Source organism: Paramisgurnus dabryanus, chromosome 7 (assembly GCF_030506205.2).
Source record: "Paramisgurnus dabryanus chromosome 7, PD_genome_1.1, whole genome shotgun sequence".
Classification (NCBI taxonomy): Eukaryota; Metazoa; Chordata; class Actinopteri; order Cypriniformes; family Cobitidae; genus Paramisgurnus; species Paramisgurnus dabryanus.
In genome coordinates this window covers 27,216,981-27,229,649 of record NC_133343.1, presented here as the reverse complement: position 1 = coordinate 27,229,649, position 12,669 = coordinate 27,216,981, and the positions used below count along the sequence as shown (strand labels likewise).

The following is a 12,669-nucleotide window of genomic DNA, read 5'->3' as shown; positions in this document are numbered from 1 at the left end:
ATCAATTAAACGACAGATCATCCATTTTAAAGTCAAATATTTCAACATTTTGCACAGCCAACAAGATTTTTATTCAAGCTGGCATGAAATGCTCATTATTTGTCAGATCATATTTAGTTGAGAGATTAACAAGGATCCTAAATTAGATATTTCTTTAAAAACAACAAAATATGTGAATTATTAGAATTTTTTATTTTTTATTAAAAAGAAACACATTTTACAAAAGTGCAGAACAAATAAATAAAACTTGACTGTACAACCGATAAATACCATACATATCCCCCAAATAATACCAGTGGCATAATCATGTCTGTGTGTTGAAATTTGACGGTAGTAGTTGAGACTGGATGGTGTGAACTCTGGCAGCATGGCGAATCATGGTCGGTTTCTGCTTGTTTAGTTTCGAAGACAGAGAAGAAATGCGCCTCTCGAGCTGCACAGAAGATCAAAATGCTTAATAAATAAACACTGGAACAAATAATTCAATGAAACCAATACACATATGCCCCAAACATGATTGGATCATCCTGAGGCATTGCAAGCATAAACATCAAAAGTAAATTCATAATAAAGAATTAAATATCAAGATTGCACAATGCATGCATTATAATTTATTATACCGTGCATACATCGAGGCAGAGGGGTTAAGCAATCTTTACAGATGGTTTTGAGAGTCTTGGATTTACGTTTATGCTTTATCTACAAAAATATGCGTGTTAAATGTGAAACACCGGTATGCTTTGTACAATAGTGTAGTCTGTGTTTCGTCATCTTATTTTATGTATCCTTTACAGTACTGTATGTAGAAAGATGTACGTGAATGATTGAGTGTTAGGGAAAGACAGTCTTATACTGATACCTCATTTATCTCCTGTAATATGTTTTCTCTTTCCTCGGTTTCTTCCTCAATGCCTGTTGTTTGAAGCCAGTTACTCAGGACCTTTTGGAGCTGACGCCATGCACTACACACACAGAAACACACACACACAATCACAGTGATGCTCTTCCCCAGAACAAATGTTTTACTAAAGCCCAAAATGGCACTGATAAACATTCCCTTCAATCACATTTACCACAAAGGCACTTGCAGAAATATTTTTACCTCATTAGTCCTTCAACTGAAGCAGACAGAAATATTCACATTAAAAGCCAGGTGTTTTTTTAGTGCTTCACCAGTCGAAGTATCAGTTTACATTTGCCAAATACAAAAAAAACGTTCAAGTAATAAAATACCAAAAACATAATTTTCTACACTTGCGGTTCCAAATATAGAAGATTTGTGACTTTCATCAGGATACTTTCTCTTCACACTTTTGTAAATCATTTACAATTTTATGGAGGAAATAAAACTCTTGATGAAAACTTCTTAATGAACGATATTTAGATTTAGGATGTGGTAAAATAATTCTCAATATTGCACATTTGTACTCCACAGCACAATTCACTTACTGTAGCTGTTTTCTGTCTTGTTGGTATCGTTGCATTTCCATTCTAATATCCAGGAGTTCTTTGGTGAGGTTCTCGGTTTGAGCCGATTCTGCTTCAACATCCGATTCTGCTTCAACATCCAACTCCTCCTCTTCCTCAAGTACTCTCACATAAAGACCTACAGCCAAGAAGAAGATAAGACCTTTCGCTATCTCATTGACTTAATCTTTCAAAAACTACTTTATATAATGAAAGATGTTATTTACCTTGTGGAGGTGACAATCCAGAAACAAGAGAAGGATCCATATGTCTTAAACTTGTTTTCTGTAAGACATGAATACATATAGTAACAATATTAGTTTTAAAAACTGATTTGTTTAGCCTTTCAAGGAAGCTAGGTGGGCGTTTTTGTATTCATAAAGCAACATAAAAAAAATAAAAGCAAATACTTTCAGTAAAATGCCAGGTTGAGTTGCCATATCTTCTCATTTTCCTTGATAACATAATACATTTTATTAATTAAAATGCTTAATTTGATAGCAACCCTGTACTAAAAAAAAGAATTATTACAAATTCCATAAAGAATGACTACCTTGCCAGTAAATGAAGAAGGCGGCAGCAGTACGTCCTGGCTGGTAGTGGCCATATATCCTCCTGGAGGGCCAGTTTTGAGCGGCAGGATCATAGGTTTTAGTGCTGATGTAGGTGACTCCAGTGGATTGGGGGTAAAAGGGATTGAGATCAAAGGTGATGAAAAGAGATGATTCATGGTAGAGACTGAAGCAAACTCAGTCTGTCGTACAGATGTCCTCTGACCACTACAGCAGCAAAAAAAAGGTCATTGTTATTTGAATATAGGTATAGAGAAGTTGTGCTCAAACGATTAAAGTTTGTGTGTGTGCGCGTGCATTACACCTGTTGATTTTGGGGTGCTGTGGCAGATGTTTGACTGGGGATTGCAGAAGATCATCCGGTCTCCTTGGTTGGAGTCTAGCTGCTCGAACCAACAACCTATTAACAGGACAGGAGAATTTAATACACTCAGGAGAAGTTGATCAGATTTTTTTTTCAACTTCAAAATCAAAGATTTTTGTTAAGTTAAAAAAATTAAAGGGAACATATCATGCCCACTTTTACATGTCTCAAGTGTGACTAAAACGTGTCTGTGAAGTTTAAGCTCAAAATACCCCCAAAATTTGTTATAGCATTTCCAAAATGCCCCTATTTGGGTGGGATCAAAAAAGGGCTGTTGTGTGTATCTATGCAAATGAGCTACTACCCTCACTGCCTTCTCAACAGACAATGGCCCTCTCCCAAATGGCGCACTTCATGTGGACTTTCGGTCTCGTGGCCTTAAATTGTGGGTTCTCGCTTAGTCTAAGAGTCCGAGTACTCTGTAATTTTTACGCTTTGAAGTGTGCTCATCAGCGCCTCCTTTGCCCCCTTGATGCGGTCTTCAGCGAAGCCCACACTGCAGCATGCTTCGCGCACTTTACCAACTTAGAAGTCCTTGCGAAAGGGCAATCAAACCAATCAGACGACGGAAGGGAGGAGTTCACACTGACGGGCAACTTCTCTACCTATTTCCGGTGTGATGCTTGAGTCTGTCCCAAAATACGACTCCGGTGCACCCACGTGGACTCGCATCAAGGGTCCCTAAAGTCTGGACTACGTGATGTCATCAAAGTGTGGACTCTGAGGAGGACCACAAGTCCGGAGTGTACCATTTGGGACAGGGCCAATGAGTGGTTTTGAATAAAAATAGACCTTATTTCTGAAATACAGTCTGGGACAATAGTATCTTTAACTGCATTAGCACTACAACATGCTACCAAACAGATTTAGAAAAGCTTAACAATCTGTCAATGGTTGTGGGCCGGGCTGCATCAGTGTGATGTCACATTAACAAGAGAATCAAAACAACATGTCAAATGAGACTGCTTTGGTTTAATTTGGTTTAAAAGTTCACTCACTGTCGGCACTCATTTATGTCTAAACACTTTGTAAGTATGCCCTTTAAAACAATCAATATTGTATCACACCCTTAGTGTTTTCGTATATGTTTGAATGATGAGAATTTGCAATAAGAATGAACTTACAGCTGGTTGATGACTGAATCTTTCTGCTTCTGCTCTGCTGCTTGGCTCCTGATAGGACAGGGTGTCTGGTCTTCGGGCAGAAAGAAAGACACACTCTTCTTAGGACTGCTGTCTTTAGACAGGACTTCAGCAGGCTTACACAGTGCTCGCTGCTTCCATCGCATGGCACATCGCCTTACCACCTCCTGTATCCGCCGGCAACTCTGTACGTGATACATAATGTTACATTAATACAAAAACATGCACACAGACGTAGTGAGTATGTAGCTTATAATACTGTTAGACATGGTGAACTTAATTTGCAAATAACAATCTGTGGTCAATGTTTTAAATTGTATATTTATGCACTGATACAGTTTATTCAGACTGATAACTGCCGATGCCAATAGTTTGATAGTTATATTAACTTGGATGTTATTCATTTATATAATGGCTAATAATATTAAACATTATACTAGTGATGCTTCTTTACATATTCTATACACCGAGCTCAAATTCATTGCATTTTCCTGGTCTCTTTTGATTGACAGGCTATATCGTCCATGACTATCGGCTGTTTTTAAACTTTCGCTAGCCGATATTGTGAAAAAATGGCTTTTATCAGCCGGTACCCATATATCATATATATGCACATAGACAAGAACCTGTTCATGGTTGTGTAGGGCCATATTTGTTGTGTGAGCACTTATATGTGCTGTGTTTGTGAGGATATGAGTGACACCCTCCCTCAACAGTTCATCTCTGTAAAACTGAGCTGCCTCGGCCAATCGTTTCTGTTTTCTCTGTCGATCTGCGACCCAGAGCCGCCACACGCAAAACACCTGAAAACATGCAGACCAATATGAACAAAGTGTTAGACGATGCATGAAAACTATTATTATGCTGTCACAATGTGCCACATCTGGCCTTACCTTGCCCTGTAGGTTAAGGGACCAATGCCAAAGCGCGGTCTCTGTTAGCTCCGCCTCTCTTCTTCTGTTTTGCAACTGTGTCAAACATTCAGACAGATATTACAATATTGAGTTTAAAGAGATGACCATCAATCATACAGCACCAGCTAAAAAATAATTAAACTTCAATTTGTAATAAGTGAGGCCATAAGAGAGCTTTATTGTCACATATACAGCTACTGTATATACATTTTTAAACACCACCAATAGCACAGATTTAAGCAGTCTATTTTGAAATATAATATGAAATCACCCTGACTAAAATAACATAGCGTATAACTGAAAACTTTGTGAATCCAAACTTCACCTGTGTCCTCCAACAGATAAAAAAGCGCTGACAAATCCTCAATCTGTAAACCTCATTGCTTCTTTTTCCCATGACCTGACAACCACACATAAATCAATACATAAAACAATGAAATATAATACAATTTGTACATGTAGAGTTGGAAAGGTACCTGATAGTTTTTTTGATGTTGAATATTAATGCTCCAGGTGCTGAGGACTCTTTTACCCAATGTTCGGCTATAGTGTCTGCTGGCCCTCTCATTCGCCAATCTCTCATTTTTTGCCTCCCTGCTTCGCTCCTTCCATCGTCTCAAAAACCCCTGAATGCGCACTATAACAGCACACAAATAATCCTGACACTGCATTTCATCACTCATGTCAGTAGTACAGATCTTTCTTCAACATACATGCATTTCAATAATAGATTTATTGCAAAGACTACAAAAAGTGACATTTAAATATCCAAATTACATTTATCCAGATGTCTCCGAGCTTGTCTCAGGGCTTCCTCCTGTTGGCCACGGTGCAGAATTGCAGTTACTGTTCTCCGTCTCCATGCCAGAAACACCTATCAATAAAAATCACATTCAAATCACCACAAAATGTCTAATTTTAAAAATTAACTATATATAGAGATAAGACTACACAAATTTTAGTAATGTATTTAGGCATGAGCACCTGAGACCGAAGACGGTTTTGATAGTAGAACTGCACTTTGATTTCCTTTTTTTTCTCCTCCATCAAATGTGACACGTTTGTCCTCCATAGACTGAACATTTTCCTGCAAATCAAAAAGTGAAATAGAGAGATTCGAAAATTGATAAAAATTGAACATTCTGAATAAAATAATGAACATAATAGAGGATACCCGAGTAGGTTCTGCTGATGCTCCTGGTAGCAGTGTTCGACGTTTTGTTTGATCAACTGAGTCTGCAAATGATATTGCTGCAAACAACATCTTCAGTTGTTAAAACTGTCCAATACTTACGTTGGTTTATTTGTGTAAAGTTCTTGTTTTTTCCAATCTTATTTTCTTCACGTTGTTAACAAAATCATTGTGGTTTTCATACCTTCCAAGCATCCAGAGTAGTTTGGAGCAGTCTGCTTTGGTAATGTTCCTCCATTTGTGCAAGTCTCTTTCTTTTCTCTCTTCTGTGGTCTACATACTGTCACAAAAACAAGCTCAAGTTTATTTTAAATTCACTTTATTTCATAACACATGCTGAGGAACTGAACAAACTGATACCTGATGCCAGTCCGTCATGGCTCTCCGTAGACGCCGCTGTCTCTCATGACCCTCTGCCTGCTGGAAATGTCTTTGACTGACAAGATATAAAGTAATCAAATATACAGTGATGCCAAGCTATACATTATAAAAATGAGCCAAATTGTTTTTTTGGCACACCTGGTCTGAATGGACGTGACGACTTGTCTCCATTGTTTCAGAGCCTTGCGTAGCAGAGTGTGCATGTAAAGCGAGTCAGCCGCTTCACGTCTCGATCTCTCTTCTCTGCGCTGTACAGCTCTGTAAGACCACTCGGACCAGGCGTGGGCTATGCAGATATGCTCGGCATGCAATATAGCCTATGAGAAACACACAAACTAGTTAATAAGTGATACAAAGTCGGCTTTATTAAAGGGGACAGAGAATGAAAAACCATTTTTACCTTGTCTTTGTTGAATAATGGTAGTCTACCCGCATTCACAAACATACAAAAAGTGCTAAACATGCTAAACATCTCAGTCTCATAGAAATTCCTCTTTTAGAAATGTCAGCCAGAAAACGGCACAATCTGAAAAACTTATGCTTATGACATCACAGGCATCTCACTGCCCCTCCACTTTAAAATAATTGGCTACATTTTAGAGTCGCAGCAAAGTCAGCCAATCAGTAATGAGATTGCAAGTTAAGCCGGTAGGGGGAGCCAAATAGGTGCAAAACCACTTGTTTAAAATCCCCCACCCTAATAGAGCTATCTGAGAGAGGTTTTTAGGAAGCTTCTAAGGCGTTACAGACCCAAACAAAAACATTTTTGTCTACATGACAAATCACAGAACAAGGATAAATACCCCGTTCAATCATTCTATGTCACCTTTAAAGTCCTTAGCATCACATATTACTAATGATAAACACATTTTTGATATATGTACATGCTTGGAGTTAAGTTTACCGTTCTCTCAGCTAGTCTGTGATCTCTCTGTAGCTCCAGGTTCCTCCACCAGGAGTAGAATGCAGAAGCACAAATTTGTTGCCTACCAAACACATACACATTTTAGTCTGGTACACATGGACATTTACATGTATAAGCCAGAGATACTCACTTATTATGTTGTTCGGCTGTCTCTTTTCTTTGTCGTTTCTCTGTGCGTTGTGCTGTAAACTCGATCCAAGAGTTTACACATTGTGGAAGTGCACGTCTGGCAAAGCAGGCGTCAGCACGTGATTCCAAATCCTATTCAAATCCATACACAAAGAGAAATCATGAATGAGTTCTTGCAAATGTTTGGATCGCTAAATTATTAAAAGCTATAGGGGATTAGCTAAGATATGTGTAATAATAAAACATTATTATATTTAAAGGTGACATAGAATGATTGAACATGGTATTTATCCTTGTTCTGTGATGTGACATGTAGACAAGATTGTTTTTGTTTGGGTCTGTAATGCCTTAGAAGCTTCCTAAAAACCTCTCTCAGATAGCTCTATTAGGGTGGGGGATTTTAAACAAGTGGTTTTGCACCTATTTGGCTCCCCCTACTGGCTTAACGTGCAATCTCATTAATGATTGGCTGACTTTGCTGCCACTCTAAAAATGTAGCCAATTATTTTAAAGTGGAGGGGCAGGGAGATTCCTGTGATGTCATAAGCATCAGTTTTTCAGATTGGGCCATTTTCTGGCTGACATTTCTAAAAGAGGAATTTCTATGAGACTGAGATGTTTATCATGTCTAGCACTTTTTGTATGTTCGTGAATGCGGGTAGACTACCATTAATCAACAAAGACAAGGTAAAAATGTTTTTTCATTCTTTGTCCCCTTTAAATAAATAAAAATTATAAAAGAGTGATCAGTTATAAAATGAGTGATCAGTCACTAATTGTCTAACTACTATAACAGTAACAGAAAGTGTGGCGCTACCTGCATGTGTTTGTGCTCTGTAAGCTGATCTCTCAAATGATGAAGGTAAACTCTCAACACAGAGACTCTGTTGAATAATAACAGCGGTTAAACAGTCTCATACACAAATGCATGTTTGTTAATAGATAATTGTGCATGGCCTATAATACATATATAATTCAAACTATGCATAGACTTACTTGTGATGGGATTGTGCGATGCATATGTGGGTCTGTAAGCTCCGGTCTTCAGCCTGATCCAGGCGCAGATGCCAAACTTTCCAACATCTCACCAACAACTGCATGTTTCAAAGTTTTATTAATTTTGCACCTTAGTTTTAATAAAATGCTTATGAGTATGTTTTGTGAATCTATTTTATGTCAATAAATCAAGTAAAACATGGTTATGATTTCTTTAAAAACAGGTGGATGATTAATATTCTAGTGTGACTGTTTGTTGTATAAAGTGTTGCTCTTACAGTGTGCCGATGATGCTGGACACTAATATTTTTGTTGAGACGATGAGCTTTACTCTGTGTGACATTTAGAGTCAAGCCTTTTATACCCAAACGCTGCGAAGAAACACAAAGATCATGTAATCACACATAGAACAACAAAAACTACTTAACTAAAGTTTATCACTAACCAAAAGGCAGAGATGTTGATGCTGCATGGCAAGCTTTTCCTTCTTAGCCTTCTGTGAGCAAATCCTGACATCTACAGTACATGATAGCTCAGGAAAACAATTCATCGACACATTTCACTTCTTAAGTGTAAATGCAAATGCTCAAATAAGGCACGCCAAAAATGTAGACATATGTAGTAATTTGAAGAGCCATGTAAAAAAGATACAGCATTTCCAGTTTGAGAATGCCTGGCGCTGGGATCCGTGCTGTGCCAGTTTGTCTGCTCTCTGGTCTCTGTCTTTCTCAGCGTGACTGGATTGCAAAGCCTTGTGCCATACACACCAATACTTCTCCAGTACTGAGACACGCCATGCATCCAGAGCTAAAGCTGAATCACAGAAAACAACATTTATGTAACAAAATCACTTGCTGCTATTGGAACTCAATAAAATGGTGATTTATTATAATACAAGAAACGGCAGAAACTAAATGAATGGTACCTTTCCTCTTCTTTTTATCCTGCCTGTTCAGTATGTGTCTGATCCATGCATGCAGGGCATGTCTTTGCAACTGATGGCAATGGTGGCGATAACATTTGGACTCTTTCACCTTTTGAACACAGGCATGTGTCATCCTTTCTCTCCAGTGCTGCCATGTCTGTAAGTCGCATTCATGTTAGATGCTAACCAAACCATATCACATGCATTCACATGCACACTCATACTCACTCTGCTTTGTACATTGTTAGCCCAGTGTTGTAAGGCAAGATCTTCTTGATGGTACTCCACATCCCTGTACTGTAGTGCAGCATGCCACACTGTCCAAACCCACCTTAGTAACCACAATATGCATGCACAAATAAAGTTATTGGCAGTTATTAGTTTTCACGTTTACACGTGCATATATGTAATACATATTGTACACTTATGACTGTACATAGGCATCTCAACAGGTAGTATCAATGTCTTTTAACAATTTAATTCATGTATTAATTGTGTTTGTTTTATTATAAAATTGCGCAAATATTCAAGAGTTAATTAAATAATAAATGCATAATTAATGAATCTGTATATTTATTTATCTGATTCTCTATTACATATGTTAGTCTACACTGTCGATCAACATCACACAAAGCCAAAGCTCACTTCAGTACAGCGAGTTTCTTGTGCTGCTCTGCTGCTTCTTGCATCTTGTGCTTCATGCGACACATGCCTACATACATCTCCCAGCCATTCCATACTCGATGCAGTTTGTGCTTCATCTCTGCAGTATAGATGGTAACACAATAACACAACACTTTAAAATGCATATATCATCAATAGGATTAGCACCGAAAGTTAAACTCTTATATCATGACTCTGGTCAGATGAAACAGATGAAGTGTTAAAGCAGAACAGCAGGTGTTAAATAGAGCCATATGAAGTTGAATAATGGTGATTTTGGTGCTTTTTGTAGATTCATATAGAAATCATTAGAGTTTCAGAAGGAACATTTTATTTTGTGTCCCACAGAACAAATGATTCAAATAAAAAGTATATTTAAAAATGACAATACTATAAATATATTAAAAGGACAATTCACATACCGAAGTTAATTGCGAGCTGTAGTTTCTTTTTTTCTTCTTTCTGCACAGCCACATATTGCTGCCAAGCTTGAAATGTTTTGCTGTAATGCATATACCTTCATTGAGAAGGCAAAACAACAAGCAGAAATATTATTGGTGATGATCAAGGTCCTAGCTATTAAAAACAAGGTGCAAGGAATGTTTTCTTCCCTTTACTACAGAACAACAACTGTAAATCAGTTAGTTAAGGGCATATGTCTGGTCAGACTTACATATAATGACAATCTGCTCTTATGTTCAGAGTCCATTCCTTTCTTGTTTGCCACCACTCATCTTTCCAAGCTCCAAATGTCTTCTTTAAGCTCACCTTACAATAGTGAGATCTAAATAAATAGAATTTACAGAAAATAAAGATAAACATATAAAACTTAACTTAAGGGCATCATTGATACTAAGACACTAAAAGAATTCAAGTTTTATATTATAAAAATTTATAATATCTAATATCTTCTTGAAAATAGCTTCCTTTGCCTAAAATTGTATCAAATGTTTCTTTGAAGTTTCACGGTGAAATGCTTTTTAAACAGTACAGGAGTTCCTATCTATTCTGGGCTCACATGGGTGCTTTTTCTCTATTATTTGGTCCAAGTCATTTATAATTTTCATTCATTTTGATTTATAATATATAAGAAGTTAATATGTTGCCACAATTATATTTACAAATCATCTACAAAAATAATGTAAAACATTTAAGCATACACTAGCAAAATAGTTCAGGATCATGAGCAACATGATTGAAGTGACCCTAAACTTTTGAACTTTATGATGTGTTTGTTATTGTTTTCCTATCATAGATTTTCTTTGGAGGGGATGTGAAGGGATGCACCATACAGAGGGGGATGCCAAAAAGTACTGATCTATACCATGCTTTTCCCTGAAGTACTTTGAGTACGGTACCATAAAAAGACAGCAAAATGATCACCTAATATCATAGCTGTAGTATGATAACCTGTAGTGTCTACTAATTGATTCATACATACTTTATCCACTATACTCAAGCTATATGTGCATTCATATACCTGGCTTGGGAGGGTGTTATTCGTCTTCGTCCAAACGTCTTCTGTATCCACAGATGGAGGAACTTTCGAGCAAGGTGCCTTAAAATCCAAACCAAGAGACACTTTTAATCATTTATATTATATACAAATGCAAAAAACATGGGTATGTTTGTATACCTTATTCTCAGCTCTTTAAGCCTGCCTCCACGGTTCCAGGTATATCCCACCCGGTAAGTGTTTTTGCGTACAGGTGCTTTACGTGACCGGTTTTTCTCAACACCAGCGGGCGACTGTTTTTTACCTTTCGGTACTGCCGTGTGCATCTTAAATGTTTTACTGAGCACACACAACCCTCTGTCCATCAGCCAAGATTTACCAAAGATGCTCGATGGATAAAATATTGTAATTAGAAAACTTATACAAACTTGTGGATTTTAGTGACGGCGTTTACAGATTCTACAACTAATTATAAATCTGAAGCTGTCAACTTAGTTTTTCTAACTGACAACAACCAACAACAAACCATAACTGCCGCTCATCTGTTGCATGCATAGACATACTTCCGGTAAAATAATGTCAAAATAAAAGACTTTGTTCTGTAATCTTATCAATCATGTATCACTTTAAAAAAAAATTACAAGATATTTTGTTTCATTGCACACAAAAATGTGTGGTGCACCTTGAAACCACCACCACAAAAAAATTTAGTAATCTGTTTGTATTAGTGATTACTAGAACTCTCTGTTTATGATGTGATGTGAATTCAAATGGTGATGTCCATTATCACTATCCCTTTTGTAACTGAGTTGGAACTATGCTGTATTGACTTTATGTCATGTTGACTTTGACGTACATGACAGAATAGTTTCTCATTCACCCTCATGCCTCACAACAGTTCACATCTAGATGAGCATGTAAGGACTAACAAAAATTTATCCTGTGAACATTTCCAGGTAATCTTAACAATGTATTCAGAGACCTTATAAAAATGTACTTACATTTTGTGCCACTTTCTTTACTGTTTTTCAGATAATGTATTGTGCATAACTAGTAGTATTATTTTTATGTGTATTTTACAGGATCAGAATTTAGTTACCTCTCAGATATTACACATGCACACAGGTTGCTTTAAAAAAAAACTCCAAAGATCTTCATTATTGGTCATACACTTTTGCAATAAAACCCCAGGTAAATATGTCGATTTGAAAGAAGTGAAAGTAAAAGACATCTACACCAGATGCAGCAGGATCAAGGCCTATAAAAATCCCATTCAAGCTGCCATCAGTCAGACAGCATTATTTCTATACAGCGTATTTTTTTTTTCTACGAATTCTGGGAAGAGGAAGCACACCATGACCAATTCACCAAGTATTTTTTTTGTTTTATAACTTTATAATTGATATCTTTAATATTGACTGAGTAAGGCCATGTCAAAGATTAAAATCAATTATTGAAATCAAACTTTCATGCTCCAAATCTCATAATTACATTATGTGACTTTAGCCTGGATTTCACATATTGTAACATCTTACAATATTTG

At 37.0% G+C, this 12,669-nt stretch overlaps 1 protein-coding gene across 1 annotated transcript; it reads right to left on the bottom strand.

Moving 5' to 3' along the window:
- Positions 1–198: 198 nt before the first annotated feature.
- sfi1 (SFI1 centrin binding protein) lies at positions 199–11,679 on the bottom strand. Its single transcript, XM_065279909.2, has 31 exons — positions 11,307–11,679; positions 11,151–11,228; positions 10,344–10,454; positions 10,093–10,187; positions 9,653–9,770; positions 9,236–9,338; positions 9,008–9,164; positions 8,734–8,895; positions 8,528–8,598; positions 8,361–8,453; positions 8,083–8,180; positions 7,904–7,970; positions 7,088–7,218; positions 6,937–7,018; positions 6,171–6,349; positions 6,012–6,087; positions 5,836–5,931; positions 5,634–5,710; positions 5,444–5,546; positions 5,237–5,333; positions 4,936–5,096; positions 4,785–4,859; positions 4,439–4,513; positions 4,172–4,348; positions 3,528–3,730; positions 2,344–2,439; positions 2,021–2,246; positions 1,695–1,752; positions 1,450–1,606; positions 860–962; positions 199–433 (listed from the first exon to the last, which is right to left on the bottom strand). The coding sequence occupies exons 1-31, from the start codon at positions 11,489–11,491 to the stop codon at positions 305–307; spliced, it is 3,639 nt and encodes a 1,212-aa protein (XP_065135981.1). The 5' UTR covers positions 11,492–11,679; the 3' UTR covers positions 199–304.
- Positions 11,680–12,669: the final 990 nt, after the last annotated feature.